This window comes from Plasmodium gonderi (genome assembly GCF_002157705.1).
Source record: "Plasmodium gonderi DNA, contig: Chr14, whole genome shotgun sequence".
Classification (NCBI taxonomy): Eukaryota; Apicomplexa; class Aconoidasida; order Haemosporida; family Plasmodiidae; genus Plasmodium; species Plasmodium gonderi.
This window is the reverse complement of record NW_021628939.1, coordinates 1,583,996-1,611,980: the sequence shown is the minus strand read 5'-3', so window position 1 is coordinate 1,611,980 and position 27,985 is coordinate 1,583,996. Positions and strand designations below refer to the sequence as shown.

Here is a 27,985-nt window from a genome sequence, read left to right as displayed (position 1 = left end):
AATTTTCGAATAATTACAGAAACAAAAAACGTTAAAAAATTCGGAAACGCGCATAAATTATTATATATATGTTATACCGCCGCTTCCATTTTTTACATACAAATAAAATAAAACCATTTGAGCCATATCTACACTCTGAAAGATGATAGTTGAAAGTAACAACCTAGAGATTGATGAGGGATATGATGTTATATATGATGAAGTAAAATTAGAAGATTTTGAGTTTGATGAAACGATTAAAACCTTTTTTTATCCATGCCCATGTGGAGATATTTTTGAAGTAACCCTAGAAGGAATTTTAAAAGGCCAAGATATTTTAAGATGTCCAAGCTGTTCTTTAACCATTAAAATAATATACAGTCAGAGCGATTTAAGGAAGTATGCTTCAAATCCGTGAGAGTCCATAAAGTTTGTTAACTCAGCAATCACATTACTACAATTAAACTCTTTATTTTAAGGGGAAATCTACATATCATTTTTTTCCTTCTTTTGTTTTGTTTTTTCCCATTTTTATATAAAAAAAAATAAAGATTTTTTTTTTTTTTTTTTTCCACTCAAATGTATACATGGAAAATATGAAAAGGGAGATTATCAAAATAAAAGCCTTTAAAAAGTTTCAAATGTTGTCATATATTTTAAGAACTGCTTACACTATTTTACATTTTCATCTATCCTTTTTAGTTAAAATATCGTATGTGTTTTAATGTAAAACCGTAGTTACATATTTGCCTTAGATCTACATAAATGCAAATATGTACCGTGTATATGTACATGTATTTATATATTGCATAAATATTTATTCATGTACAATTGCATTATTTCTTTGAGTATTTCTAGCACGCAGCAAGAGCTCTTTTTATTTATTTTTTTAAATCCACTTCCACATTAACTTTGTTCACAATTTGTTTGTTCATTGCTCCTTTCTCTATTATTATGTTTTTACACATATGCCTAATAAAGACGCATCACCCGTCTTTTCCATATTGTTATATAAAGAATTGTATACACAATTAACATGTATTCATATTTTAATATTAATATTTTTATAGAATGCAAAAGGGCACATTAAAAATGCTCACAGTGTATATATAAGAAAACTGTATATATAGGGGTTAAAACCTTGTGTGTGTTTGTGTGTGTGTATATGATAAGATTAAAAAATATTCTCTAATAAAGGCATATATAAAAGATACACCCATAGAAAAGAAACACTATTTGGAGGTTATATGGAAGACAAGTGGAAACAATTTAATAAATTCCTACAACAAGACATAATTAGCAAAAGGAGGAGAGGCTTCACTCGAACAATTTAAAATAACAAATCATCTGGATATCACATTCCAGATGTATTAATTTAATGTTCACACACTTTTAAATAATTATATAACAAAAAAAAAAAAAAAAAAAAAAAAAAATTTTGAGCAAATCTGGAAAAGTATAAAAACAATTACACAATAGATGCACAAAAATGTACAAGGACAGTGAAAATAACAACGTCGAAAAAAAAGGTCAAGAAAAAGATGAAAAAGTTATAATAAGAGTTAAAAGAAAAATTGATGATACTACCATCCCATCAATTTATATGAAAAAGTCAAATAAAAGAATATGTAATGGAATATTTTATAAACATATCGATACAGTTGCCCCAGAGGTTGATATAGATAAAAAAAATTTCGAATGTGTTAAGCTGTTTTTAAAACATGAACAGTGCAATAGTAGTAGTACTACTGTTACTATTAATGACGTATTTTCCTTCGTCGAAAAAAAAAGAAAATTCCGTTCCTTTAAGTGTTATGAAAAGGATTTAAAAGATACCATAAATAATTTAAAAAGATATAAAATAGTGAATCAAAATATTCAGTATATAGATTTAGATAAAGAAAAAAAGGGAATATATAAAATTATTGACGTGGATTTATTACATGAATGTGAATATGACAATATTGAAGCTTCTCAAAACAATGAACTTAAGAAGGAACTTGTACAAGAGCAAACGAAGGAGGAAGATAGGCACAGAAATATAGAACAAGAACAAGAATTTGAATATGATTTATACGTTATAGATGACCAGAAGTTACAAACAAATGATTATATGGACTATCTGTATAATATAAAAAATAATAATATAGATCCATCGGAGGTAATAGTACTAGAGGATGTTTATGGAAATAACTCAAACGAGTATGACTCGAAGTCTTTTTCTTCTTCTTCTTCCAGTTCCGACTGTGACACATTGAAGGAAATGTCAGACTATCCAGATGAAAGTTCGAGTAGTGAACTTATGAATAATGATTCCATTGATGATGGAAATGACCACGACTCTATGAGCAGTGACTGTGATGATAGAAGTGTGAGAAGTGCTAGAAGTGTTAGAAGCGTGAGGAGTGATAGAAGTGTGAGAAGTGTTAGAAGTGTGAGAAGTGATAATCTCTACGAAATTAATCTTGAAATTGATTCCTGTGCAAACAGCTTGCACAGTGACAACTACCAGGAAACTTATGAAAATGATTACCACCATGAAAACAGTATGGACATGGGTTCTCATGAAAACAAGATGGATAGCGACTATTACCATGAGAATCTCATAAACCAATTTAGTAATTACAGTGACGAGGATTCATTAGGGGTATACTTAAAAAATGGTGGCTGTGATGAAAACATGTTTGATAATAAGAGATCAAATTACATAAACAATTGGGGAAGTTACATAAAGGGGAAAAATATCACTCATAGTTATAATGACAATGGTGCTCATAACAGATGTAATAATAATGGAAAACAAAAAAGTAGTCCATCAAAAAAAAGAGAAAAGAAAACCCATATGCATAAGGAAAAAATGAATTCTTTGATTTTTGAAGAGAAAATAAAGAACGAGTTAGAAAAACGATTAAAAAAAAAAAATGAAAATATGGTAAACATAACATTATCGGATAAGCTAAAAATATTGGAGCAAATGGAAAAAGAGTATTATGATAAATAGTATTTGATGGAATTAAAATTTTTGATAAACTTTGCTCTTTGTCGAATATTGAATTGCTAGTGGAAGGAAAGAAAAAAAAAAAAAAAATTATGTGTCGTTTATCGGATGACACATGTACAGGATTGGCTATAGTGAAGAATTGCATGTTCCACTTCCAACTCTAATGCGTTCATAATGTATGAGCTTTACTCATGTGCAAAATGCATTTATTTGCTTAATATTACGTTCTTTTAGCCTTTCCACGAATTCTCTGTTTTGCCCTTTCCATTTGTACGAATTTTTATTTTTTAAGTGTCACTTTTTTTTGTATGAATTTTCCCTCAAAATGTTATTTAACATGAGTGAGGAAAATAAAGAAAGGTATGCATACCTTTTACCAAAAAAGGGGGATGTTATTTTATTTTTTTTTTTTTTTCCTTTTTGTTGCTATTTTTCGCCGTTTGCCTTTTTCGCCCCAGGATAATTTTTCCAGACATTGTTCTGTTAAACAGTTAATCGATGACAATTTTACCTATCGGAGGAGGAATAATAACTCACATTATGAGGGATTTATCATACTTATAAAAAGAATAATTGGGACCAAAAATTTTTACTTGTCTTATACGAGTGTCTCGACCATAGTGCTGATTAGACATGATACAAATTTGCAAGCAACGACAGTGTACAAAATTAGTGTGTTTAAAGTTTTTGACGTTATAGTTATAAAAGTATGAATGAAATTGAAATTTTTCTAAATCAATAATAAACCAAAAAGGTTCATTAAAAGTATATTTATTCACGTCACAAAAATTACTACATAAAATATCAAGATGATTTTCGTCATTTCCTACTTTTGTTAATATTTCATAAGGTGTATAAGATTCATCCAGTGAATAATTAAAGAGTAAATAAATTTTAGTAATTTTCGTGAGTTTAAAAAATTGTATCGTGATTGTATGCGGTCCTAAGCTTGAAGATTGCCAATACGTATTCATATTTTCGTCTTTTAATTTTTTCATATCTGATTTGTTTCTACTACTTGATAATTTCCAAATACCAAGGCATCCAACATCAATATATTTTTTACTTAGTTTAATTGGAGGCATTTTTTGCAAACCTTGTTCAATATGTTTATCATTTCTTCCCTTCGGTACAGCATAATTTAACTTTACATTATTTACTTCGTTTATTACGCTCCACAAAAAATTTGTCTCCACATTTTCCATTTCCATCGAATATGTACTACTATCATTATAATGGGATTCTTCGTACTTTTTTTCACAAAAATTTTTGTTTACTTTTTCATCCAATTCTTTGTTTTTCGAGTCTACACATGGATTCCACTTTTCCCTAAATGCAACTTCATAACTTTCATCACCTACTTCCTCACTTTCGTGTCCATATACCTCCTCAATTTGGGTGTCCAAGTTTTTTTTTTTTAATTCATGACTATTTTTGAAATTTCCTTTTTTGCGTTTAATATTTGTTATAAAGCAAGGCATAGTATATAATAAAAATATAACGACATTAAGAAAAAAAAAAAATTAGCTATTTTTTTTCGCACTAAAGATGGTTTGAGGAGAGAAATAGTACAGAAACATTGGACACACTACAAGGGATTTTCTGCAAATCCATCGTTACATACGTATACGCAGTTATATCATGTAAGTGTGTGGCAAAACATGTACCATATATATATATATATATCTATATATATATATACATCACTAATCAGGAAAATGTTACTACCAGAAACAATCGCGCTTAAAAGTAAATGTGGGAGGAGGAATTATCTACTCTAAAATCTCCAAGTGCCATTGCGTACGGATGTTTCCCCTTTTTTTGAAAAATATAACAATAATAATTAATTTGAATGTGGTATGGAAGCAAATGAAAGAAGGTTAAGTAAGCTCATGTATTGTAAAAAAATGAGAAGTCCTTCGTTTTTCCCATGTCTGCTTCGTATATATATATATTGGGAATTGTTACAAAAGAGTTGCGCAATAGTTATAAAAAAGTGCAAAATCGAAAAGATAAAATAACTTTATAGACCTAAATATATTTGTGTGCTAGTTAAAAAAAAAAAAAAAAAAAAAATTACACGTGAATATTAGACAAAAGATGTAAAGGGGTGAAGGTTGAAGGGTAGTTTTTCATATGTCTACAAGGGGAAACTCTTTCCTTCAAATTCTTTCGTATTCTATGTATTGCATTGCAGTAGGGGAAAATAAAAAAATATATTCACATTATTCATAGGTGTGTACACATGTCTAACATCTTTTGGCTCTCCTTTTATACAAAATTATATTTTTCGAAAAATTAGTGAACTCCTAAGAGATAAGATTTTTTTTTTTTTTTCTTTTTTTTTTTTGTTTGGTGTGTTTAGGAAGGGGACCTACTTATAATTCATGTACCTGAGCTTATGATATATTCCTTACCTGTTGTCGATGTCCTCATTTTCCACTCAGGTATTTTTTGCAATGTTCCATAAGAACGTTGAAACGTTTAACGAATTGAAGTTCATGTTGGAGGTTCATGCATGATTGAATACTAGAACATACGTGCAGGTAGAGAAGTACAAATAGTTCTTAAGAGATATAGGCTTTTTCATGCCTTTAAAACTGCATAAAATAGCCTATAATGACTTGAGTGCTCAAAACATTAGCATGCTTCAGGAATACCAAAATCTTAAAATTTCAATTAACAGTCTGAACGCTTCAAAAAAAGAATATAATAACCATCTCACACAAGATATAGAACACACATATATGTATACGTATGAAAGTGTAAAACGTGTCTTATTTTTTTTGAACTTGCTTTTGTCTCCAGTAAACATACCATCAGAAAAAATATATTTACTAAATATACAGTTTATTATTATGCTTAAAGAGGGTTTAAAATAATAATAATAAAAAAAAAAAAAAAAAAAAAAAAAGTGAATCAGTGAATTGGAATAAAATATATTATATAAATAAAGATATCTCTCTTATGTAATAATATAAATATTACGCGTAATAAAATATTATATAACATATATATATAAAAATCTGAAATGGAAAAAAAACTAAATGTTATGTATAATGCTCATAAAATAAAAAAATAAAAAATAAAACATTTTTGTTAAAAATATAAAAATTGTGTTAAAAAAATTTATAAAAAAAAAAAAAAAAATAATAAAATAAATTATAAAATTTAAAAAAATAAAAAGGTTCAGTCCAATTTAACATTTGATTTGTTCCGATTAATCACTATTTATGCATAATTTACAACATATAATCTTTATTTATTCTGAAATTCAAATGTAATAGAAAAAAAAAAAAAAAAGAAAAAATAGGAAAAAAACAAATTAGAAAATATAAAAACATTAAAAAAATATATATAGAGAAGTAAAATACTTGAGGTTTAAAATTTTTTTTTTAATGCTTTTCACAGTTTTAATATCTGTTTTTATGCCTTCCAAAAATAAGGATGATTAAACTAGGTCCAGGGGGAAGGAATGTGTAATATGGTTCATATGTACTTATATATATATATAGTTCTAACAATTCGTTTTTTTAATATATATAAATAATAGGCATTTTTTTTTTTTCTCTCAGTTTCACTTCATGTACACGACTGAAAATAGTACAAACATTTTTTTTTCTTTTTTTCCATTTTGAGCAACTTTTTCCTTTTTATTTCATTCCGTTTAACGTCATTTCCTGTTCATTTTATTTCATTTTATTTGATTTCATTTCATTCCAATAGATTTAAAAGATCCAGGCTGAAAACCCTCTTAGTCCATTAACGGTCGTGTTTATAACGCAGTTTTTCTTGTGCTTCGAAGCATTGTCCAGTTTATTCTTCTTATTCGCTTCTATATAATTCGAACACACAGAATCGTTTAGGTACTTCAAGCTTTCATCCATTACATAATCCTTTTTTTTTTTCTTTCTTAATCGAAACCATTTTTTCTTTTTGTTTTTCTTTTCAAAGCAGGACTTATAATCATTTAAACTTTTATTTTTATAATAAAAAAATTTATTGCTTTTATCATCCCCATTGTTCACAACATCTTCAATATCAGTTAATGAACAGAAGGTCTGATCTCTTTCATAGTCATACTTATCTAGTTTCTTTTTGTCATAGGGATAGTAAATATCTATCTTATTGCTACTATTCTTATATAATTTAAATCTGTGACATGTCCTCATCAAATTGTTATCAATGAATTCATCACTATCATCACTTATTACCTCATTTTTTATTAAAGCAGTCTTAATATTAATCTTATTGTCTCTGCTATCTTCGTTATAGTTATTCCTTCTCTTTGTAAACCTCTTAAAATTCAATCTGCAATTATATTTTCTTTTATTTTTATTATTATGCACTTTTTGCTCATTAAGGCTATCTAATGTAATAGTCATTATTTTTATACTTATATATATATATTATTTTTTGCATAATAGAAAAAATAAACATATATGCTTATTTTATTCTTATATTCCTTTTAATGGAAAATATACAAGCATAATGTTGTAAAGTGTTTGTGTGAACGATGGCAAAATATTGAACCTATTTTTAGGCTTACGTATAGTATGCACATATATATATATATATATATGTATATACTTCTAACCACACAATATTCCGAAATCAATTAACGCCAAAAAAAAAAAAAAAAAAAAAAAAAAAAAGGGGAAAAGAATGCGTATTATGGAATACTATGTAGTAATACGTAAAAATGTTTTATAAAAGCAGCACATAATATATATGTGCAAAAGGGGATGGTGGAATATGCGTAATTCGAGAAATACAATTGCGCGTTTTTAAAAGCCTATTCTTTTTCTAAAAAAAAATATGTGTGCGCAAAATTTTTGCATACAATATATATTAATGCATTTGAATATGGGGAAAAAAAATTTGTTCTTACTTATGCAGTTTGCGTGGTGATATGTAGAGCTGTTACTGCGTGTTATACATCTATATATATATTATACTTCACGAGGAATTGGTTACATATAAATTATATGCAAATAATATATATACGACGAGCGCACTTAAATACCAAAACAATTTCACTTGTTCGAAATTCTTTTCTGCTTTTTCTTATATCTTTTATTATCACGTATAATCAAAAAAAAAAAAAAATAAAAAATAAAATAAAAAATAAAATAAAAATATATGTATGGATAAAATCCTCTTCGAAATATATAAAAAGTTTTATGCGCGTGATACGTTAAAATTCTAGCAAATAAATATATACATAGGCAATGTACGTATCAGGTATAAATATAAATATATATATATGTTTTGTGAAAACATATATATACTATATATAAAAATACATAAGGTACGTACATATATATGTATATATTCATTCATCCTATTCTTATACACTTACAAATAAAAGTGTTACGAAAATGCTTTTTTTTAGCGTAAAATGATGCTTGTTTTGTATACTTTATTCCTATATAATATTTTAAAAATATTATATAAAAACAAAAAAAAACATTAAAACTAGTTTTAATTTTACTATTTTTAATTAAAACAGTAAAAGCAAAAGTATGCGAGAGAAAATATAGTTTTTAAAGAAAAAAAATTTATGCTTAATGAAATTTATTTATATTTTTTAATCTAAAAGTTAAAAAAAAAAAAATAAATAATAAGTAAAAATAGTAAATAACTAAATAAAAAATGCGAGATATGCTTTCGGGTTTCTTTTTATATGTTCATAATTAATGGCACAATGTTTAGCATAAAAAAAAAATTTTACTTTTAAATTGACTTTTCAGCAAAAAAAAAAAATAAAATAAAAAAAAAAATTTATATTTTAATTAAAATTTGCGCATTATATAGATGTTATATATAATAAATCCATGTTTTTTTATATATGCATAAAATAACGGTATTATTTGTATTTTTAAAAAATAATAATTTTTTTGCTTAGTGCTTAAAATTGCCAGCATTACAGAAATACATAAATGGGTATGTATATGATATATATATGTGCTGTAATGTAATAATACATATTATATATCTGTGAAAAAAAGTTTTAGTATAAAATGCCCTGCATGTGCACATTTACTAATATCATTTTCCGTTATTGTGTTTTTTCGTTGGAAAATGTTATACTATAATGTTTGTAGTGTATATAATATATATAGTAGTATATATAATATATGTATATTCATATTTACATATGTACAGAATAAGAAAAAAAAACGTTATACTTAAAAGAGTGGAAATTTCAATGAAACGCAATTTTTTTCTTTTTAAAAGATACAAAAAGTAATGACGCGCGCCTGATAGTGCTTTTTAAAACAAATTAACCCCCCCCCCCCCACCTCTCAATATATAATAAAATATACTTTTGTTAAACTGGTCATTTAGTAACAGATTCAAAAATAAACGTAAAGTGTATTTATCAGGGGGAAATGGAGTTATATATATTCCATATTATGTATATATAATATCACATAATAATATATATATATATATATATATATATATATATATATGTAATTTGTTATAGAATATGAAGGAAATTGAAGAAGTGCGGAAAGAAAAGAAGGGGGTAAAATATATATTTATATGCCTCGCCTTTTAAAAGTTTTTATTTTTTCCCTTTCTTACATTTTCCAAAAATTTGTAAAAAAAAATTATAATACTGCTAAGTTATATAAGATTAGTATAAAAATTTACGAAACTGATTAACAAAAAGGAACGCGAAAAACATACAGTTAACCAAATAATGAATTCACACGGCAACCAATTTTTTTTTTTTAAAAAGAAAATATAAACCCCACCCATCTCTGCATATCCATTACTACATAATTATTACGATTCTTTGTATGGCAATTTTTTTAACTCCTTTAAAAAGAATATGCAAGTGTTGGCATAAGGAAGATTAAATATAAATATTGTGGTAACATGAATATTATAAGAACACATAAAAATATAAACCGGTTAGGTGAAAATACACTTCTGATTGTACAAACTTGTTTGTAACAATTCCTTTAAATTTTATCCCCATGGCACGCTTATGGCGTAGCTCTTCCATTTTACCGTCTGACCCCTATACGTTAACATATTTTAAATTAGCACTGTATAAAAGGAACCATAAAATAAATAAAATTTTAACCAAATAATTATGTTCTCTGATCACAATGTTCTATTTGATGTGCAAATATGAATGAACAGTTGTAATGACCTTTTTTTAAGTTTCTGCTTACCCCTTTCTTTCCCCAATAAGAATTATTGTAACATATAAAAAAAGTAAAGCTGTAGAAATGTAAGAAAATCCAGTGCTTCTGCTAAATGAAAGTTCTCCTCCATTTCACCGTAGGATCACGTTATCCCGTCTATATACACAATTATCATATTTATGTACCAAGGAGGGTGAAAAAAAAAAAAAAAAAAAACTGCCGTTATATAATGCACATGTAGTAAATAATTTTTTTCAGTAAAATACAAATGATGTTTTAAAGGACATGTTTCACACCGGTACTAATTTTTTTTTTTTTTTTTTTTTAATACACTTACTACCCGGTGGATTAAATATATGTATACACCTATGAGCATAATACATGTTTAATTCTCTAAAAACGTTTTAGGTAGGTACATCAAAGCACTGTGTAATGTGTTGAACTCATCTTTTCTCATCCATTGAGTTAAAAGGATGTTTTCATTTTTTAAATTGTTTTGCTCGGTTTTTAAGAAAGAAAGGAAGAAACACACTATAAAAAAAGCTTAACTTTTAAATATTAAATAGGGAGAGACATCTTACTTCATATTAAAATTATGTGTATTTGACTATATATACTGTTCATATACCCTTTTCCTTTTTTATTCATATGGAAAAATTGAAATAGCAAAAAATAATTTACTTTTACATGGTATAAAAAGATAGAGGCACCAAAGTGGGAAAACACTATTTAATCATTTTACTTAGGAAAAGTAAAACAAGGAATATTCATTTAATTCATTTTTATCAAAAAAAAAACAAAAAAAAAAAAAAAAAAAGAAAGAAAAAAAGGGTAATTTATACAAATACACATCCATCAGTAGAAACAGTTTGTACCATTTTGCACAATAACACATTACTCCAATAGTGTTGAAGGAAAGGAATATTATATAGTTATGATAAAATTTTTCTGTCTGTTAAAAGTCAATGTAAGCGTGTTTCTTTGCATTTCCACCTCATTCTTACTTTTTTTCATTTGCTTTTTTGTTCGTTTGTGTTTTTTTTCATTTGCTTTTTTGTTCGTTTGTGTTTTTTTTCATTTGCTTTTTTGTTCGTTTGTGTTTTTTTCCTTTTTCCTTTTTTTTTTTTTTTTTCTGATAAATAGAATAAAAAGTTCTAGCCAAAATGAAACAATTTTCCCTGCGCGTTTTAACGAAGGCTTAATTGTGAGGAGAAAAATCGTTGAAATTTACATTGAATACATTTTCCAACCTGCAGAAATGTTGATTTCAATGTGTACACTTATATAAGTGTAACGCCCACGATAAAATTGTTTTTGAAGCTGTTTTCATAAATTTTAAGATAAAATGGAAAAAGTGTCTTCAATTTATGTGTAGTGTTTAAGAGACATTTTTTGCTTTGTTTTGTTTTGCTATGTTTTGTTTTGTTATGTTTTGTTTTGCTTTTTTTGTTTTTTTTTTTAAATGAGCAATGTTGGCAAATTGCGAACGCATTAATATCCTTTTGTAGAAAAAAAAAAAAATTAAAGATGTTTACAAAAAAAAAAAAAAAAAAAAAAAAAAAATTTTTTATATTTTAAAAAAAAAAAAAAAAAAAAAAAAAAAAAAAATAAATAAAATAAAAAAAAAAAAAAAATCATATAGGCTATACCAAAATGTAGATTAAAAATGCACTGCTTATAAAAATATTCTATTGTACATATTTCCAACTCATGAAAAAAAAAAAAAAAAAAAAAAAAAATACGTCTACACTTGCTGAAAAACATGTAAGTAGAATAAAATTAAATATTTTATTAAATATATATTTTGAATGATTTTTACGATTTTTTATTTCGTTATTTTAGGCCTATTTTATTCTTTGTAAATTTTTCTTATGGATTTGATTGCACATTCTCTTGAGACTTATGCATAACCTTTTTTTTTTTTTTTTTTTCCCCACCCCCCCCTTAACCCCTTTTAAGTGTCCCAACCTATAGAGACAAGTAAAAAAACTAACTCTTATCACACTCCTTCCAATTCGTAAAGAACGGATGGAGAATAAAAGATGATTAATTTTGAGACTTGCAAAAATACTGAAAAGAAAAATGAAAAGAACATACACAGATGCTGTTCCATGAATTTGGACGATGAAAAAAGGGAAGAAATAAATGAAATGTTAAAAAATTTTAAAAATGATGAAAGAGAAATTTGCTTTCCTCTGTTAGACTATTATTTTCTGAATAAACAATTCAAATACCAAAATTTAAAGGAAAGTTTGGAAGTAAATAACAATGTCAATGAGTACATCAATATGAGGTTTCTTCGGAAGGAAACTTATCCCAAGGATGCATTTTTTAAAACAGAACAAAAAAATAGGGAAATGGTGGTATACAATAAATTAATGAAAAAAATGGAAGAAACCCAGTGGAAGAGAACAAATGACAAGAGTAGCATCAGACAAAGTAGGAAAAACATAAACAAGGACTACTTAGACGAGAATGAAAGAAAACATAACAATGCTGCAAGAGAAAATAATAAATTACCCTATGATATTCCCACCATGTGGAAAAAAAATGACATTATAGGAACATTTAACCCTGTGTATAATGCAAGAGATCAAATAATGAATGATATTTGTATTGACTCCATCCCGACGATAGACATTTTTTATAATTCCTCAAAATTACTTACTATTCAAACCGTATTTGAACCTATTAGTAATTATATATACTTATTACGTCTGTTGCCAAAGTTTTGTCTACCTCTATACGATTCGGGGATATTACAATATGCATGTGAAGACCCAATACTAAATCCTAAATTAAGAGGATTAGAAATTTCCTATAGATTATTAGTGCATGATATTCTATTTTATGCCTTTTTTTCATATTTATCTGATTTACCATTTTGGGCAAAACCACCGATTGAACTGCTCAGAATTTACAACTATGAAAGTTTATATTCTTTTAATGACTATGAATCAGAACACACAGAAAGGCTAGTTTTTCATAATATAAAAAATATTTTATACAATTTTGCAGATACGATAAATAAAATTGAATTATTATATCCAAAAAATTATTACATCACCATTTTTCCAAATATTTATTTTAAAAACATTATCCAATTTTTAAAAAGTGAAAATTTTAAGTTAAAAAAAATTATAGTTGTTTTGAAGGGAAAAAATTATATTGATGAAAAAATGATTAGTCATATTAAAAATAATCTTGAAAATTTTAGAGGCATGACAACAGAAAATATAAAAAAGAAAACGAATCACAAAAAATTTCTCCATAATTATTCTAGAACCCAAGATGAGGGAGTAAAAATTGATACAAAAAGTGTAATAGATGCTATAAAAAGGTGCCATAATTCTACTGATGAGTTTTTATCACTTAGCAAATGTGGGACTGGACAACTAGCAGAGAATTTAGACATTCCAAATGAGAGAAAAAATGAAAAACAAAATTTGGAGAAAAAAAAAGACAAATTAATATCGGACGATTTAGGAAAAAGAAAAAATCATGAAAATGAAAAAACATCTAACACTTTGAATAACATCCCTCATAATAACAGTGAAACGTATGGAGCCACTTCAATAACCCCTTCTGTGAGTCAAGATAACAGTGTGGCACAAAGCAGAGGGATTACGAAATGTAGTAAATATAATATCACACATGAAAAAAATAGCCAAATAAAGGAAAACAGGAATTGTATTAAAAAGGAACAAGAGAAGCAGCAAAATACATCTAGTAGCAACAACAATCTGGAAATTTTCCCTTTTGAGGATCTAAACCCATGTGATAAAGCGGATGAAAATAATAATCATATTGATGAGAAACATGCTAACAGAAATGGGAAACAAAGTGATGAATTAAAAAAAAACGCAAAAACTAGCACATTGGATAAGTCATTTAGGGAAAACAATTTAATTGATATGTCAGATAAATATAATATTGACACATCGGTATATAATATGTATTACCAACGCGAGAAAAAGAAGCAGAAAGATGATATCTCTATTTTTGAGAAATATGAAAAAAAAGATGTCCAAAATAGAAAGTACAGTAATTCGTCCGAATCGTCATGCAGTGAAGATAATGAAACAGACGATGAAAATATTGATGGTTTTTTTAAAACAAAAAAGTTAAAGAGTACAGTGTATGATAAAGACGATTTTTCTTTTTCTAAATTTATGAATAAAATTATAAATTATGAAAAAATAATTGACTACTTAAATAATGACCCGCAACGCCAAGAAAGTGAAGATTCCAAAATTAAGTTTTACATTAAGTTGTTGTTATTTGAAAAGTCTAACACACCATCTTATGTAAATGAAGATGTAAATGAAGATGTAAATGAAGATGTAAATGAAGATGTAAATGAAGATGTAAATGAAAATGTAAATGAAAATGTAAATGAAAATGTAAATGAAAATGTAAATGAAAATGTAAATGTAAATGAAAATGTAAGTGATGAAGTTCGGGTTCCATGTACAACGCCTGTGGAGGTTAATGGGATAAGCGATCTAGTACATGCAGATGGTACAACTCCACCTACAAATAACGATGATATGGTTCAGGCGGAGGTACATGGGACTCAAATCGAAGGAACTATTGCTTCTGACAAAGGAACACTTGCCACTTCGGTCACCCGTGGGGGAACCCTCATCAACCATATAACCGACGGTGGAAATGATAAGGATACTGCTGAGAGTAATAAAGTTACTCTGATTGAAAACAATGACAACATGCGCTCAGATGCAGAGGAGGAGAATGTTTTAAACAGAACCCAAAATGATCATGCGGAAATTTCATCAGACTATATCGGTAACTTGATAAGAAATTTAAGGGAAACCTACGCAGCTACAAATTTCTTATCATTCAGTAGCATCGAAGAAGATGTACGTGATCCCAATTTCAATTTAAATGACGTGCAAGATTCGCAAACGAGGTTAACATTTAACTTTAATTAGAGAATGTGCACATCAGCATATAAAGACCATCCATACAACAGGTGTTTATTTAGAACTTCTAAGCAAATAATAAATTTACTCTTTTTTTTTGTTTTTGTTTTTATTTTGTTTTATCTTTTTTCCCCGTGAAATGTATTTCTTACATATACATGAACAAATTTGAACCAAAAGATAGGGTTATTTTTTCATTAAAGAAAATATTTGTTTTATTTCGTTTTATTTTGTTTAATTTTTTTTTTTTTTTTTTTTTTTTTTTTTTAATAGTATTATTCTCTGTGCATATTATGTATAATATAATTTGATGTTTTATTTTTTAAAAATACATATGTATCCTGAATATGTACATATGTATACAAACCTTTACGGTTGGTGCAATTATTTTTATTATATTCTTTTCCTTTTATTTTATTTATTATTTCTTCCTTTCCTTTTTTTTTGGTATAAAAGACATGGTGTTTCTTAACTGGGAGAACCCGTCCCAAGCACCACGTGTAGAAATCACCCCTGAAGCTTCTGATCAGATTGTGTTTTTAAAAAATCCTTCTGTATGGCTTCAATATCTAAGTTATACTTGTCAGGATTCTTAACCTTCCTAATGAGACGTCTTTTCTTTTTTTGCTTATAGTAAATGTTAATTGGAGTTCCTCTTATGTTGAAGGTTTCTCTTATTCTACTTTCTAAATATTTTGTATAATTTTCGTATGCACTTTTTTCAGAATTACAGAAAAAAACAAAGCCTGGTGGTTTAGTATGCGCTTGAAAGGCATAATAAATATTTAGTGTCTTATTTTTTATAGGTATGGGTGGTCTAAGTAATAATGCTTCTTTTATAACATCATTTAGACTATTCGTATTTATTTTCCTTGTGTAATGTTTATACGTTTCTTCAGCATGATCAAATATGTTAAGTAATCTTTGTGATGTTTTGGCTGAAATAAATAAAATATTGGCAAAATCTATTGGCTTTAAAAGATTAAGTACATAATTTTTGGTATCATTAAATATATCATTTTTGTTATATATAAGATCCCACTTATTACAGCAAATTATACAACTTTTATTTTCTTGTACTATCTTTCTTGCTATATTTATATCTTGGGAGGTAATCCCGTTAAAGGAATCTATAACAAGAACGCAAATATCGCTTCTTTTTATAGCCTTTTCAGTTCTATTAAATAATAAATACTCATATTTCGTTTTCTCATTAAATGGAACATTTTTCTTTCTTTTTTGTATTCCTGCTGTATCAATAAGTCTATATATTCTATCATTACCTTCAATTTTTACTAAAACATCAATGGAATCAACAGTAGTTCCTGCTATGGGGGAAACAATAAAACGATTACAATTTAAAATTTTATTTAGTATACTTGATTTCCCTGTATTGGGTTTTCCAATAAAGCTAATGTTTATGATATTCTCTTCCTTTTCTTCGTTTTCTTCTTCTTCATCTTCCATTTCATTTATTTCCACTTTTTTAATATACTTTATGCACTCATCTAAAATTTCAGATAGTCCATTTCCATGAATTCCACTACAGGGATAAGGGGTTCCAAACCCTAGTTCCCAAAAATTTTGCGCTTTAATATATCCATCTTTGTGTGACTCACATTTGTTTACACATACAATGACTTTTAACATAGTTTTATTTTCGAAATCATCACTTCCATTTTCTGTATTTATTTTGTTACTATTTTGGTTGAATTTACCCGATGTAATGTCTTCTTTCACGTTATTTAATATGTGCCGCTCTTCCTTAATCATGGGATATGGTGCACCTTCGGTAGTTCTTGAATTGGAATTCTGATCGATTCTTTTCTTTTCATTAGCCAATTTATTAGTGTACTCATTTTTAATATATTTCCTAAGAAATTTACAAATTTCTAAGTCTCTGGGATGAACGCCATTTATCCCATCAACAATGAGCAAAACAACAGAGGATTCCTTAAGTGCTAATAAAATTTGATTTCGTATTTCTTTAGAAAAATTTTCATCTTCGAATATAAGGCCTCCTGTATCTACCAATTCGAACTTATATCCATCCCAATCTGCTTCTCCATAAATTTTATCTCTTGTACTACTTTCCTCTAGGACAATACTACCCTCCTGAAATTTTCTCGTTAATCGATTAAATATGGTCGATTTGCCAACATTCGGTCTTCCTATAATTGATATTAAGGGCAATGTTCTCATGATTTTTAAATCGATATATTTTTTTTTTCTTCCTTTCAATTCTTTTCCCTTTCCATCGGTCCCCTTGTCCCGTGGGCTTTTTATTGGGTATCTGCAATGATCCGCATTATCATGGAAAAGCCCTTCGTCCTTTTCCTCTTCCTTTTCCTCTTCCTTTTCCTCTTCCTTTTCCTCTTCCTCTCCCTCATCCTTTTCCTCTTCCTCTCCCTCATCCTTTTCCTCTTCCTCTCCCTCATCCTTTTCCTCTTCCTCTCCTTCATCCTTTTCCTCTTCCTCTCCCTCATCCTTTTCCTCTTCCTCTCCCTCATCCTTTTCCTCTTCTCTCACAAGATTTCTTATACTTTTCCCGAATTTCTTACATTCTGTGTGCACCTTAATAAAACCATTACCAACGCTGTTTCCTCTATTCTTAACTTCTTCTACATCGTGAGGAAAAGAATCACGTCTTGTGGCATCATCAATAGAGTACTTTTGCCATCCATGGTATGTACTATTCCCAGAAGGAGGACTTACGTGGTATCCTTTTTTCCCTGCTTCATCTTTTTCAAAATGATAATTTTTATTGTCTTCAAAAGTGTCAACATGGTTATGAATTGGACCTGCATTTTTATTATCAACATGTGTGTGAATTTTTTCCTCTTGGTGGTTTTCCTTAATGGAAGATTTTTTTTGAGCAGCCTCCACCCTGTCTGATTCATCGACTATTTTATTTCCTTTATGTTTAATGTTTGGTCCATTTTGGTACCCATAATTATTTCTTAAATTTTCATTTCCTGCAAATATTTTAAAGCGATAAACATTTCTTCTTCTTTCTCTTCTTCTTTTTTTTTTCAGTTTATTGTATTCATTTAAAAAAGGGACATGCGATGAATAACTAAACAAGGAAAAGATTTCTTTTTTCGTGCACAAAAAACAATTATTATCAACAGGCTCGTGGAAATTTTTAATCAGGGAGCTCATGCAAAATTGTAAATAGATAAAAACAAAGATTGTTATGAAGTGGAAAAATTTAAATTTCATAATAAAAATTATGTATTATAATTTTGTATTGTATTGTATTTTTTTCTTCCGTGTGGATGAGCTTAATGCTTATACACGTGCGTGTAATTGAATGTACATGTACATTCATTTGTATATGTATATGTTTTAGAACATCCGGAAAGAATGTGTCTCATAAAATACCAATGTAGGTACAATGCATATATCTCTATGCAGTATAGTTTACTTCCATTTCTGCAAAATAAAAATGTGTGTATATGTGTCCCAACGCCTTTAAGACGAAAAAGTGCAAATATCCTCAGGGAGTCATAAAAGTAGGCAACGCGCTATGCTTTAACATTGTTACAATATTTGTTTGGTGTTTCATGTTTGGTGTTTCATGTTTGGTGTTTCATGTTTGGTGTTTCATGTTTGGTGTTTCATGTTTGGTGTTTCATGTTTGATGTTTCATGTTTGATGTTTCATGTTTGATGTTTTTTTTTATTTATTTATTTTTTTTTTTTTTTGTGTACATTTAATTTGGCGGAAGAGGAAGATAATGGCACATGAAATTGTATAACAAAATCGTAATCATAAAATGAAATAGGGAAAGGAAGAAATAATACTATCGAAACAAAAACATGTTCAACATATGTATATAACATCTGTATAGTTTACCTTAGTGTACTTGCGTGCAAAAATAGTTAGCAATGCAGAAAAAAGTCCCATTACATTCCCATTTTTTTTTTTTTTTTTATTACATCATTTTAAAAATTGGGAAATAGCGCAAAGTGGTGGTTTAAATTAGCATATTATTTAATTTTTGCCTCACTAAATATTTAAGTGTTTAGAAAAAGATTGAAAAAACTGTGGAAATGCAATAAAGAACAATATTAACATGACATTCTGTGAATAGATTATATATACTACCATTTTTTTTCTTTTTTTACTGATAAAATATGTTGGCCTTTTTCTACTCGGACTATTTTTTAATATTTCCAAGAAAAAAAAAAAAAAAAAAAAAAAAAAAAAAAAAAAAAAAAAATATATAAAAAAAAAATTAAAAAAATTTAAAAATTGGCCTTTTTTTACTCGGTTTTTTTTTTAATATTTTAAAAAAAAAAAAAAAAAAAAAAAAAAAAAAAAAAAAAAAAAAACGAATTTATATACAAACATTTACTTACAGTTTCGAATAAATATTATTTCTACTTTTGAATAAATTAAAAAATGCTAAAAATCATCAGATGGGGTAACAAATTGTTATACTACAAAATTACTCTGAATGAGCTTTTAAGCAATTATATTGGCAAAACTCGTTGAAAAGACAGAATATGAATGCAAAAAAAAAAAAAATAATAAAAAAAAATGCCTAAGTATTCATCTCCCAATTATGAGTTTTTCACAATGTATGAGAGGTACTAAGACTTCCAACATATACACATAAAACAGTTTATTACATGTGGTATATGTGCATGTGTGTACGAAAAGGTGTGAATAGTATATACAGGGTGTGTGGGCTTATAATCCCAAAATAGAGAAAACAAAAATTCTTTCAGGATACATGTTTTAAGGATTATAAACTATCACATTTAGGTTATATATCTTTCGGAGGTAACCACATAATATATATCCTTCATTTTCCCATTTCCTAATTGGCTGTAAGGTGAATTTTTTTTTTTTTTTTTTTTTTTTTTTTTGGCGTTCTATATGTACAAAATATTTTCAAATTTTTTTCTCCATCCAATTTGCAAATGTGTTTTGTCTTTTCCAGTTAAGTAGTTATATAACTATATACACTTCGAAATTGTATGACAAATTTTATATATAAACAAGATTAATTCCTGGTTATTATTTCCAAAACGGATGTATCAAATATTTTCTATATTATTCAAAAGTTTCCTTTTTTTGGATTCCGATATTTCATTCCCTTTTTCCTTTTCATATAAAGATTTTCTTTTGGCTTGTTCTGATGTGATGCAATTTTTTATTTTATTTCCTTGGTTATTGTTTTGCCCATCTTTTAATTTATCAAATTCATCCACATTCTTTTCAAAAATAAAATCATCTGCAAAATCTATGATAAGATGTCTTCCATACAAATGGGTATGTTGCAAGGAATCTATAGCTGTGATGCATTCATTTTTTGACATAAACTCTACAAATCCATATCCCCTACTTCTGTTGTAAGCATTTTTGGGAATTCTAACACTTTTAACATTTCCAAATGCAGAAAATAATTTTCTTAACTCTTCTTTTGTAACCTGAAAGGCTAAATTTTTTACAAGTAATTTTTTGGTAATTTTTTTTTTTTCTTTAACAATTTCTTTTTCTTCCTTATTTTTGTTTATTTTTTTTTTAATTCTATTGCGAGAAAGACTCATCTCCAAAACATGATCATCCAGTGTAGTTCCTGCCAATTTCTTAATAGCTTCAATGGCTAATTCTTTGTTTTTAAATTCAGCAAAACCATATCCTAAAGAAATATGTTTTTGTTCGGATCCTTTGTTCTTTTCGTGATCATTTTGAGATATAACTTTTTTGCTTTTTACAATATTGCAAGTTATAAATCCTTCCAAATTTTCAAACACTTTTTTTAAGTCTTCTTCTTTGGTATTAAAGTTCACGTTTTTTATATATATGCTAGTGTGTGTAATTTCCTCATCACTTGATTCGCTTTCACTTTGATGCATTTCCTCCTTTGGGATTACTTCATTTTCACTATTTTTTTTTTCTACTTTGCTGGATAAAGTGGCATCTTGTGTCGATTTCTCCTCATCATTTTTATTATCCTTATTGTCATTAATTTGTTCGATCTTCTTTTCAAATAAATTTATTGGAGCCCATTCTAAATACAATGGTAATTTTTTATATCTTATGTATGAATTCGATATAAAAGCCTTCTTTGCATTTTCGGAATTTTCATATTGCATTATGGCTATATTATTATACGGGGAAAAGCTTATCTTACTCAAAACTCCATACCTTTTGAAAAGGTTAATTATATCATTCTTATTTGTGTGAATGGATAAATTTTTTATTATTATGGTATCGTCGCTCCGTTTATATTTAACAACTTTGTTTTTCATATTTGGTTCCTCTTGGGTATTCTTTTCTTCTCCATCTATTTTGGATTTATTCCCTTTGGCTATCCCCTCCTCTTTGATTTTCACATTGGAGTCATAGTTCTCCTCATTATCTTCATCCTTTTTTTTATATATGTGCTCAAATGCTTCCAAATAAATTCCTTCCTTCTTTATCCATTCTTTCATTTTGTTAATTATATATGTCTCTGTAAGGGATACATTGACCGCTATATTTCTGTCTTTTATGTTTAATATGGAGTGGGGGCTACATTTATTTTCTTTACAGAAATTGTGAATACTGGAATTTATATCTGTGTATAGAATATTCCATATATTTTCATTTTGGCAATTTCTCTTTTTTTGAATTTCCAGTATTTTTTTATATGACGTCTTAGAATCATGAGACAATTTAATGAATATATTATTCTTACTTTTTTCTGCATTTTCATAATATCCTAATTTTTCTTTTGCATATTTAACGCTTAAAATCTTTCCTCTAAAAATGACATTATTTAAATTTTCCTTTGCTTTTTCACAAGCACTAGGAAACATAAAGTTGACGAAGGCGTATACTTTTACATTTGTAAGGTCGCTGTTTATAATTCCATTTATTTGTTTGTCAGACTTCATAGAACTGCTCTTTTTATTATTTTCATCATCAATCTCTCTTTCTCTTATTACTCTGTCTTCTTTTTCCACTAAGGTGTTATGAAAGTCATTCATATTTTTTTTTTTGTTCTTTTTTTTTGACGGTTTTTCTCTCTCTTTTTCGCCTACAAAGGAATCATGATTTTCTTTCAATAATTTTATAAAAAATTCATCATTCGATTTATTGTTTTTTTTCTCATTAAAATTTATGTTCACTGTTCCTTTTCTTATAGTCTTAAAGACCTTAACATCAATAACAGGACCAAACCGTTCACATAGACTTTTTACTTCTTGTTCGTTTACAGGTGGCATGTTAAATATGATAATTTTCCCAGTGTTCATATTTTCACAATAGTCATCCTCAAAGTCATTACCTACGTTTTTTTTTTCTTTTTCATTCACTAATTCGTCGCTATCTACATTTATCTCGTCCTCCTCGAACAGATTTTTTTTTTTATTATCCGAGTCATCGCAGTTTTCTGTTTTTTTGGAAATTTCTTTTAACCAATTTAGTGCGTTTTCCTCCTGACCCTCTCCTATTTCTGCTCCACTTGGTGAGAGTTCTTTTGTACTACTATGGGAAACATTATTTTTGTGTTCCTTATTTGTACCTTGTAGAATAGTAGTATTTGTGTGTGCTTTCTCTGAAGACTCCAATTGTTTTTTCACACTTTCTCCATTTCTAGTGTCATTTTTCTCGCTTTTCGCTCCTTTTTCGCTTTTCTCTCCTTTTTCATTTTTCTCTCCTTTTTCACTTTTCTCTCCATTTTCACTTTTCTCTCCATTTTCGCTTTTCTCTCTTTTGTTCTCCTTTTTTTCCTTCCTCTTGGCCCCCGTACCTTTCGCCGGATCAATCAATGCATCCACTTTGTCCGAGCTCATTTGATCGTCTAAGAATATAACGTGACTTCTGGTGGTATTCATGCCTGCCTTGGTTTTCTGGATAGGAATCATTTTATTTATAAAATTTTCATTTTTAATAATTTTTATGGATTTGTCTTTTTTCATTTTTTGTGTGTCTCCCAATTTGTTCCGTGCATATAATGTTGCATTTTTATTATACTGCATATTTTTTGATATGATGGGAGAAAAGGCATCTTCAATGATAATTTTGCTTGTATTAATGTACGTGTTATTAAATGATTTTTTAAAATTTTCACAATCAATGTTATTAATGAAACCTATAAAACATATTTTTCTAGACTCAAACAGTTCTTTATTTTTTACTACTTTTTTTCTTTTCATAATTTTTATATCTGTTATTTTGAACTCAGAATTCCCTTTCATTTTAAAAAAATGTTTTTTTAAATCAATTTCATTCATATATTTTGGTATATTCTTTATAATGAGTCTAGTTTTATCATAGTTTGATTCATTGGTGAAGGATCTATTATTACAGCTGCTGTCAGCCATATCCATATTGTTAATGCATGACACTGTGTACTTCATTATTGTTCCCCTTTTTGTTCTCTCCTACGAGAGTTGATGGAATATGAAGAAATAGTTTTATGAAAATACAAAATATATTCCCTTGTATATATAACAAATCAAATATATTTGAGTACTTTTTATATACAAGTATATTATTTATCTGTTATAAGAAATATCCCCACTATATAATTCATTGTTACACTATGTCATAATTTGATAAATCTCACACGTATTGCATATGGAATGACAAATAGCGCTTAATTTGTTTTTTGTTTTTTTTTTCTTGAACCATGGTTTCAAATCTTCATTTTTGTTTGTTCACTTTTTTTCGAAATTTTGATAAATAATTTCTTATGTTCATAAATACGTAAGCTATTTCGGGATTAACTTTTTTTTTTTATTTTTTTTTTATTTTCCTTCTTTTTTTTCCAAGAATATAATATCTTTTCCAATTGTTATGTATCCGTATCCATCCATCCGTATTAACAATTGCTTAAAATTGCTTCAATTTGTAGAAAGTAAAATAAGAAGAAAATGCATAGTCCTTTAGGTGACAGGTACACAAGTATTCATAAGTCCGTAGTTAAACCAAATAAAATAAAAAATAATAAAAGGGGTATAAAAAGTAATGTAGCAAAAAAAAAAAAAAAAAAAAAAAAAAAAAAAAAAAAAACAGTTAAATTGTTTTAATCTACATCATAAACTATGTTTTCTTTAATAAACTTGGGGAAAAATCCTTTTCTATTTCTTAAAAATTAAAAAGCTTTTATAAAGTTGTATATATAACATTCTTACATGGAACAAATTGATATGCTCGATTTTTTTTTTTTTTTTTTTTTGTTTCTATTTTTGCTATATTTAACTCATTTAAGGAACAAATGTCACATTTATGTGATGAAATTGTCCAAAATAAAATTTCACATAAATTATAATATCCTGCCTTTCTTTTTTCCATTTTTCAACTCTATAAAAAAATTATTCGTTATTCGTGAAAGTATGTATAATAAGTATGTAATTATATATGAAGAGTCTTTAGTACACAGGTACGTATTGACTGAAGAAATATGTGGCTATCTAGGAAGTGATCAAGCATAAGAAAATGAGAAAGTATAGTCTCCTTTTTTTTTTTTTTTTTTTTTTTTTTTTACCTTTAGATATAAAGAGTGAATAATTGTAAAACCGTATAGCAACCAACAACCGTATGCGCTCCATCAGGCGCAAAAAAAAAAAAAAAAAAATGTGACCATTTTTTGTGAATATATATAACAAAAAAAAAATTATGGTGATAGGAAGAATGCCCTACTCATTGTTACATTATTTGTATATTATATAATTATATCATTATTATTGTTATTATTATTACTACTGATATTATTATTTTATTTTTTTTTTTTTTTTCCCATAAATATGGTGTACATACATCCTAGTCTTAACAAATTAAAGGAAATATATATTTAAGAAGAATAGAGCGTCTTTGAAAACATTGTCTTATGAAGCTTTCATGAATTTTCATTTTTTAATTTAACTCTCTGATTAATACATTACCAAATTGTCCATGTATTAACACTAACTTATTTCCTCCTTTTTTAACAATTAGGATTTATGAACTTACAACATCACATATGCTCAATGATAATGTTATTATATTTACTCACACATTGCAGCACATTCCATATTTAATAACTTGCAATGTCTTTCCCTCTGTATTAATTTTTTTTTTTTTTTTTTTTATTTATTTCACACCTTACATTTTGTAAATAAATGATATCTAAAAAAAAAAAATGAATGACAGTTTGGATGTAACAAGATTGTTGGAAAAATATATTTGGGGTTTTCTTTTGGCCCTAATAGATAAAAATAGAAAAAAAAAAATCTTGTCAAAAAACAAAATTGTAGAAATAACAAGGTTATTTTATATTATCGAAACAGTTTCGAAAAATATAAATGATAATGTCCATGCTACATTGAGACAAATATTTTACACAAATCCACAATTGTTCACTTCACAAAATGTTTCAAATATAACGCTTGGGAAATTAACAAAAATTATAAAAAAACCCAGAGAATTACTAAACATATATAATTCTCCCAAAGGAATAATTAGAGGAAATATTTTTCTGCTGGAAAAAAATTCAAGTTAATCAACCACGCTATACTGGTCTATGTTTTATCGCTCCCCTACACATACATGTCAAACAATAAACAAAAATATCCATATAAATGTACATATGAATGGAAACTTATAATCGCATATTATTGCACATGAAAAAAAACTTATTTTCGTTTCAGGCCCATGGGTTGACTGTATGAACATTTTTGAGGTTTGTCAAAGGGAGAAAAACATTTACTCCTGTTGAATCTATCTTCTCCCATCTACCTCAAATGCATTTAATAAATGCGTTTACACATAATTATTTACACGTATTTAATCACTTTCGATTCTCATATTTCGTTTTACATTTTGATCCACCACCACTCTTTGCTTGTTTCAACATCAATTTTTTTATCATCTTTTTAAATATCCTTATCCTATTGCACAAACCTAATTCTGAACAAACTGAGTACAAAATCCAACATTCACATTTTTTCAGACAAGGGGTCATTTGATATGCCCCTTTGGAGTGTCTGATATAAAAATCTCTCCTGACGTCAAATATGTTTTGATAATAGAAAAAGAAACTATTTTTTTTAAGTTACTTCAGTCAAATTTCATATCAAATTATGGACCATGCATTCTTATAACAGCCAGGGGATTTCCAGGTTTTCACACATGAAATTTGTTCTTAAGTGAAAAAAAAAAAAAAAAAAATGCTATACTTCGTTTGTGTATAGACAAGTGTGCATGTAGATATGTACGAGCAAAAAATAAGTTAAGAAAAAAAAAAAAAAAAAATATAAAAATATCCTTATACGTGAATGCCTTGCCTCACCTTTTTTTTTTTTCAGATCTAAATACTAGGCAACTTCTTTATGAAATTCGCAGATATAATAAGGACCTTAATATGTTCTGTCTAACCGATTACGATGCTTACGGTTATTTATATTTAATAATGTGAAAGCAGGGATAAACAGACAGCAAACTGTCATTTTGTTTCGTTTTGATTCGCTTTGTTTTGATTCGCTTTGTTTCGTTTCGCTTTGTTTCGTTTCGCTTTGTTTCGTTTCGCTTTGTTTCGTTTCGCTTCTTTTCATTCCCCAGTTGAAAGGAAGCAAAAGGAGCTCAGCTTTGAATTCGCCTGAATCATATACGTTAGTTGACGACTGGAATATTTTTTCTCTTTTTTTTTTTTTTGATTTTTATAAAGGGCTAAGCATTGCTTTCACCTATACCTCAAAAAAGGAGTCTAAAATTTACTGTTAAATAATATCATTAAACAAAGAAGAAAATATTATTTTAGCATTTTTTTTTTTTTTTTTTTAAAATGTCTATACATTTTTTTCATTTATTACATTTTTTTATAAATATAGACGTAGATGATATATCCATTGATAATTTATTCTGGTTGAATTTGTTCCACCCGGAGGAAGGAATTAAAAAAAAAGTTTTAAAAGAAATTGATATAAGTAAATTGACATCACGGGATACACGTATATTGGACAAGTACATTTTCATAACAGCAAACTGAATTTATATGTATGCAGAATTCATAGACTCATGATAATGCATAGGAGTTACGAATTCAACAGAATAAAGATATACTTTTTTTATTTTTTCTCCTATTTCCCTTGTTCGTAGCTTTTGTATGGCAGTAAAAAATAACAGCAAATTTAGCACTAATGAAATTAAGAGTTGGATGTAAGAACATAGGAAATAAAAGCATGCATAGGCATTTACATCATACACAAGCACTTATACATGCATGTCTATGAACAGAAGATCAAACATGGATAAAAAAAATGAACTCCTAAAAAATATATCCCCATCTGCAGTTCTCATTTTCCTGTTCTTTTAATCTTCGTAGGAACTATGCTAACCAAATGAAAAAGTCTGGAATGAAATATGAAATAGATGCAATCCAAGATGTTGAGAAGCACCTATTCACAAGGATAAGAGAATTCCTCTGAAATTGGAAGATGAAAAAATAAAAATCTATCCCCTTTGCACTTAATTTGGTTTTACGGATGTGTTACATAGGTATATATATATATATATATATATATATACGTGCATACACATGCTTATGTAAGTGAAAACCCTTTTATTAGTATGTGTTCACGGTTTTTATTTTATTTTCTTGTGTATTTTTTAATGTTTTTATCTGTTTATTTGCTTATTTTTTTATGTTTTTTCTTGCTTATTTTTTTATGTTTTTTCTTGCTTATTTTTTTATGTTTTTTCTTGTTTATTTTTTTATGTTTTTTCTTGTTCATTTTTTTATTTTTTTTCCCCAAAGAGCAGATACTTGAATAGCTTCATTCCCAAGACATTTAACCCGCACTTTTTTGGCATAATATCAAAAATGCTGCTCATGTATATTTTCAAACACATGTAAAAAAGTGACACAAAAGAATGAAAAATGGTGAAGAAAAAAAATAAAAATTAATGAAAGCAAA

At 27.4% G+C, this 27,985-nt stretch overlaps 8 protein-coding genes across 8 annotated transcripts; 4 read left to right on the top strand and 4 right to left on the bottom strand.

The window, feature by feature from the left end:
- Positions 1 to 142: 142 nt before the first annotated feature.
- Positions 143 to 397, top strand: PGO_143570 (zinc finger protein; the record flags this gene model as incomplete). Its single annotated transcript, XM_028690347.1, has 1 exon — positions 143 to 397. One exon carries the CDS (start codon positions 143 to 145, stop codon positions 395 to 397), a length of 255 nt encoding a protein of 84 aa, XP_028546148.1.
- A 1,071-nt stretch (positions 398 to 1,468) lies between these two features.
- Positions 1,469 to 2,980, top strand: PGO_143560 (hypothetical protein, conserved; the record flags this gene model as incomplete). The annotated part of the gene is made up of 1 exon (XM_028690346.1): positions 1,469 to 2,980. One exon carries the CDS (start codon positions 1,469 to 1,471, stop codon positions 2,978 to 2,980), a length of 1,512 nt encoding a protein of 503 aa, XP_028546147.1.
- A 533-nt stretch (positions 2,981 to 3,513) lies between these two features.
- PGO_143550 (hypothetical protein, conserved) lies at positions 3,514 to 4,461 on the bottom strand (the record flags this gene model as incomplete). The annotated part of the gene is made up of 1 exon (XM_028690345.1): positions 3,514 to 4,461. The coding sequence occupies one exon, from the start codon at positions 4,459 to 4,461 to the stop codon at positions 3,514 to 3,516; it is 948 nt and encodes a 315-aa protein (XP_028546146.1).
- Positions 4,462 to 6,708: 2,247 nt separating this feature from the next.
- Positions 6,709 to 7,365, bottom strand: PGO_143540 (hypothetical protein, conserved; the record flags this gene model as incomplete). Its single annotated transcript, XM_028690344.1, has 1 exon — positions 6,709 to 7,365. One exon carries the CDS (start codon positions 7,363 to 7,365, stop codon positions 6,709 to 6,711), a length of 657 nt encoding a protein of 218 aa, XP_028546145.1.
- A 4,823-nt stretch (positions 7,366 to 12,188) lies between these two features.
- PGO_143530 (hypothetical protein, conserved) lies at positions 12,189 to 15,098 on the top strand (the record flags this gene model as incomplete). Its single annotated transcript, XM_028690343.1, has 1 exon — positions 12,189 to 15,098. One exon carries the CDS (start codon positions 12,189 to 12,191, stop codon positions 15,096 to 15,098), a length of 2,910 nt encoding a protein of 969 aa, XP_028546144.1.
- A 498-nt stretch (positions 15,099 to 15,596) lies between these two features.
- Positions 15,597 to 18,311, bottom strand: PGO_143520 (GTP-binding protein; the record flags this gene model as incomplete). Its single annotated transcript, XM_028690342.1, has 1 exon — positions 15,597 to 18,311. The coding sequence occupies one exon, from the start codon at positions 18,309 to 18,311 to the stop codon at positions 15,597 to 15,599; it is 2,715 nt and encodes a 904-aa protein (XP_028546143.1).
- A 1,826-nt stretch (positions 18,312 to 20,137) lies between these two features.
- PGO_143510 (RNA-binding protein) lies at positions 20,138 to 23,449 on the bottom strand (the record flags this gene model as incomplete). The annotated part of the gene is made up of 1 exon (XM_028690341.1): positions 20,138 to 23,449. The coding sequence occupies one exon, from the start codon at positions 23,447 to 23,449 to the stop codon at positions 20,138 to 20,140; it is 3,312 nt and encodes a 1,103-aa protein (XP_028546142.1).
- A 1,763-nt stretch (positions 23,450 to 25,212) lies between these two features.
- Positions 25,213 to 27,496, top strand: PGO_143500 (meiotic recombination protein SPO11; the record flags this gene model as incomplete). Its single annotated transcript, XM_028690340.1, has 8 exons — positions 25,213 to 25,567; positions 25,721 to 25,752; positions 26,023 to 26,191; positions 26,378 to 26,464; positions 26,737 to 26,787; positions 26,900 to 27,032; positions 27,168 to 27,227; positions 27,394 to 27,496. The coding sequence occupies 8 exons, from the start codon at positions 25,213 to 25,215 to the stop codon at positions 27,494 to 27,496; spliced, it is 990 nt and encodes a 329-aa protein (XP_028546141.1).
- Between the last annotated feature and the right edge of the window lie 489 nt (positions 27,497 to 27,985).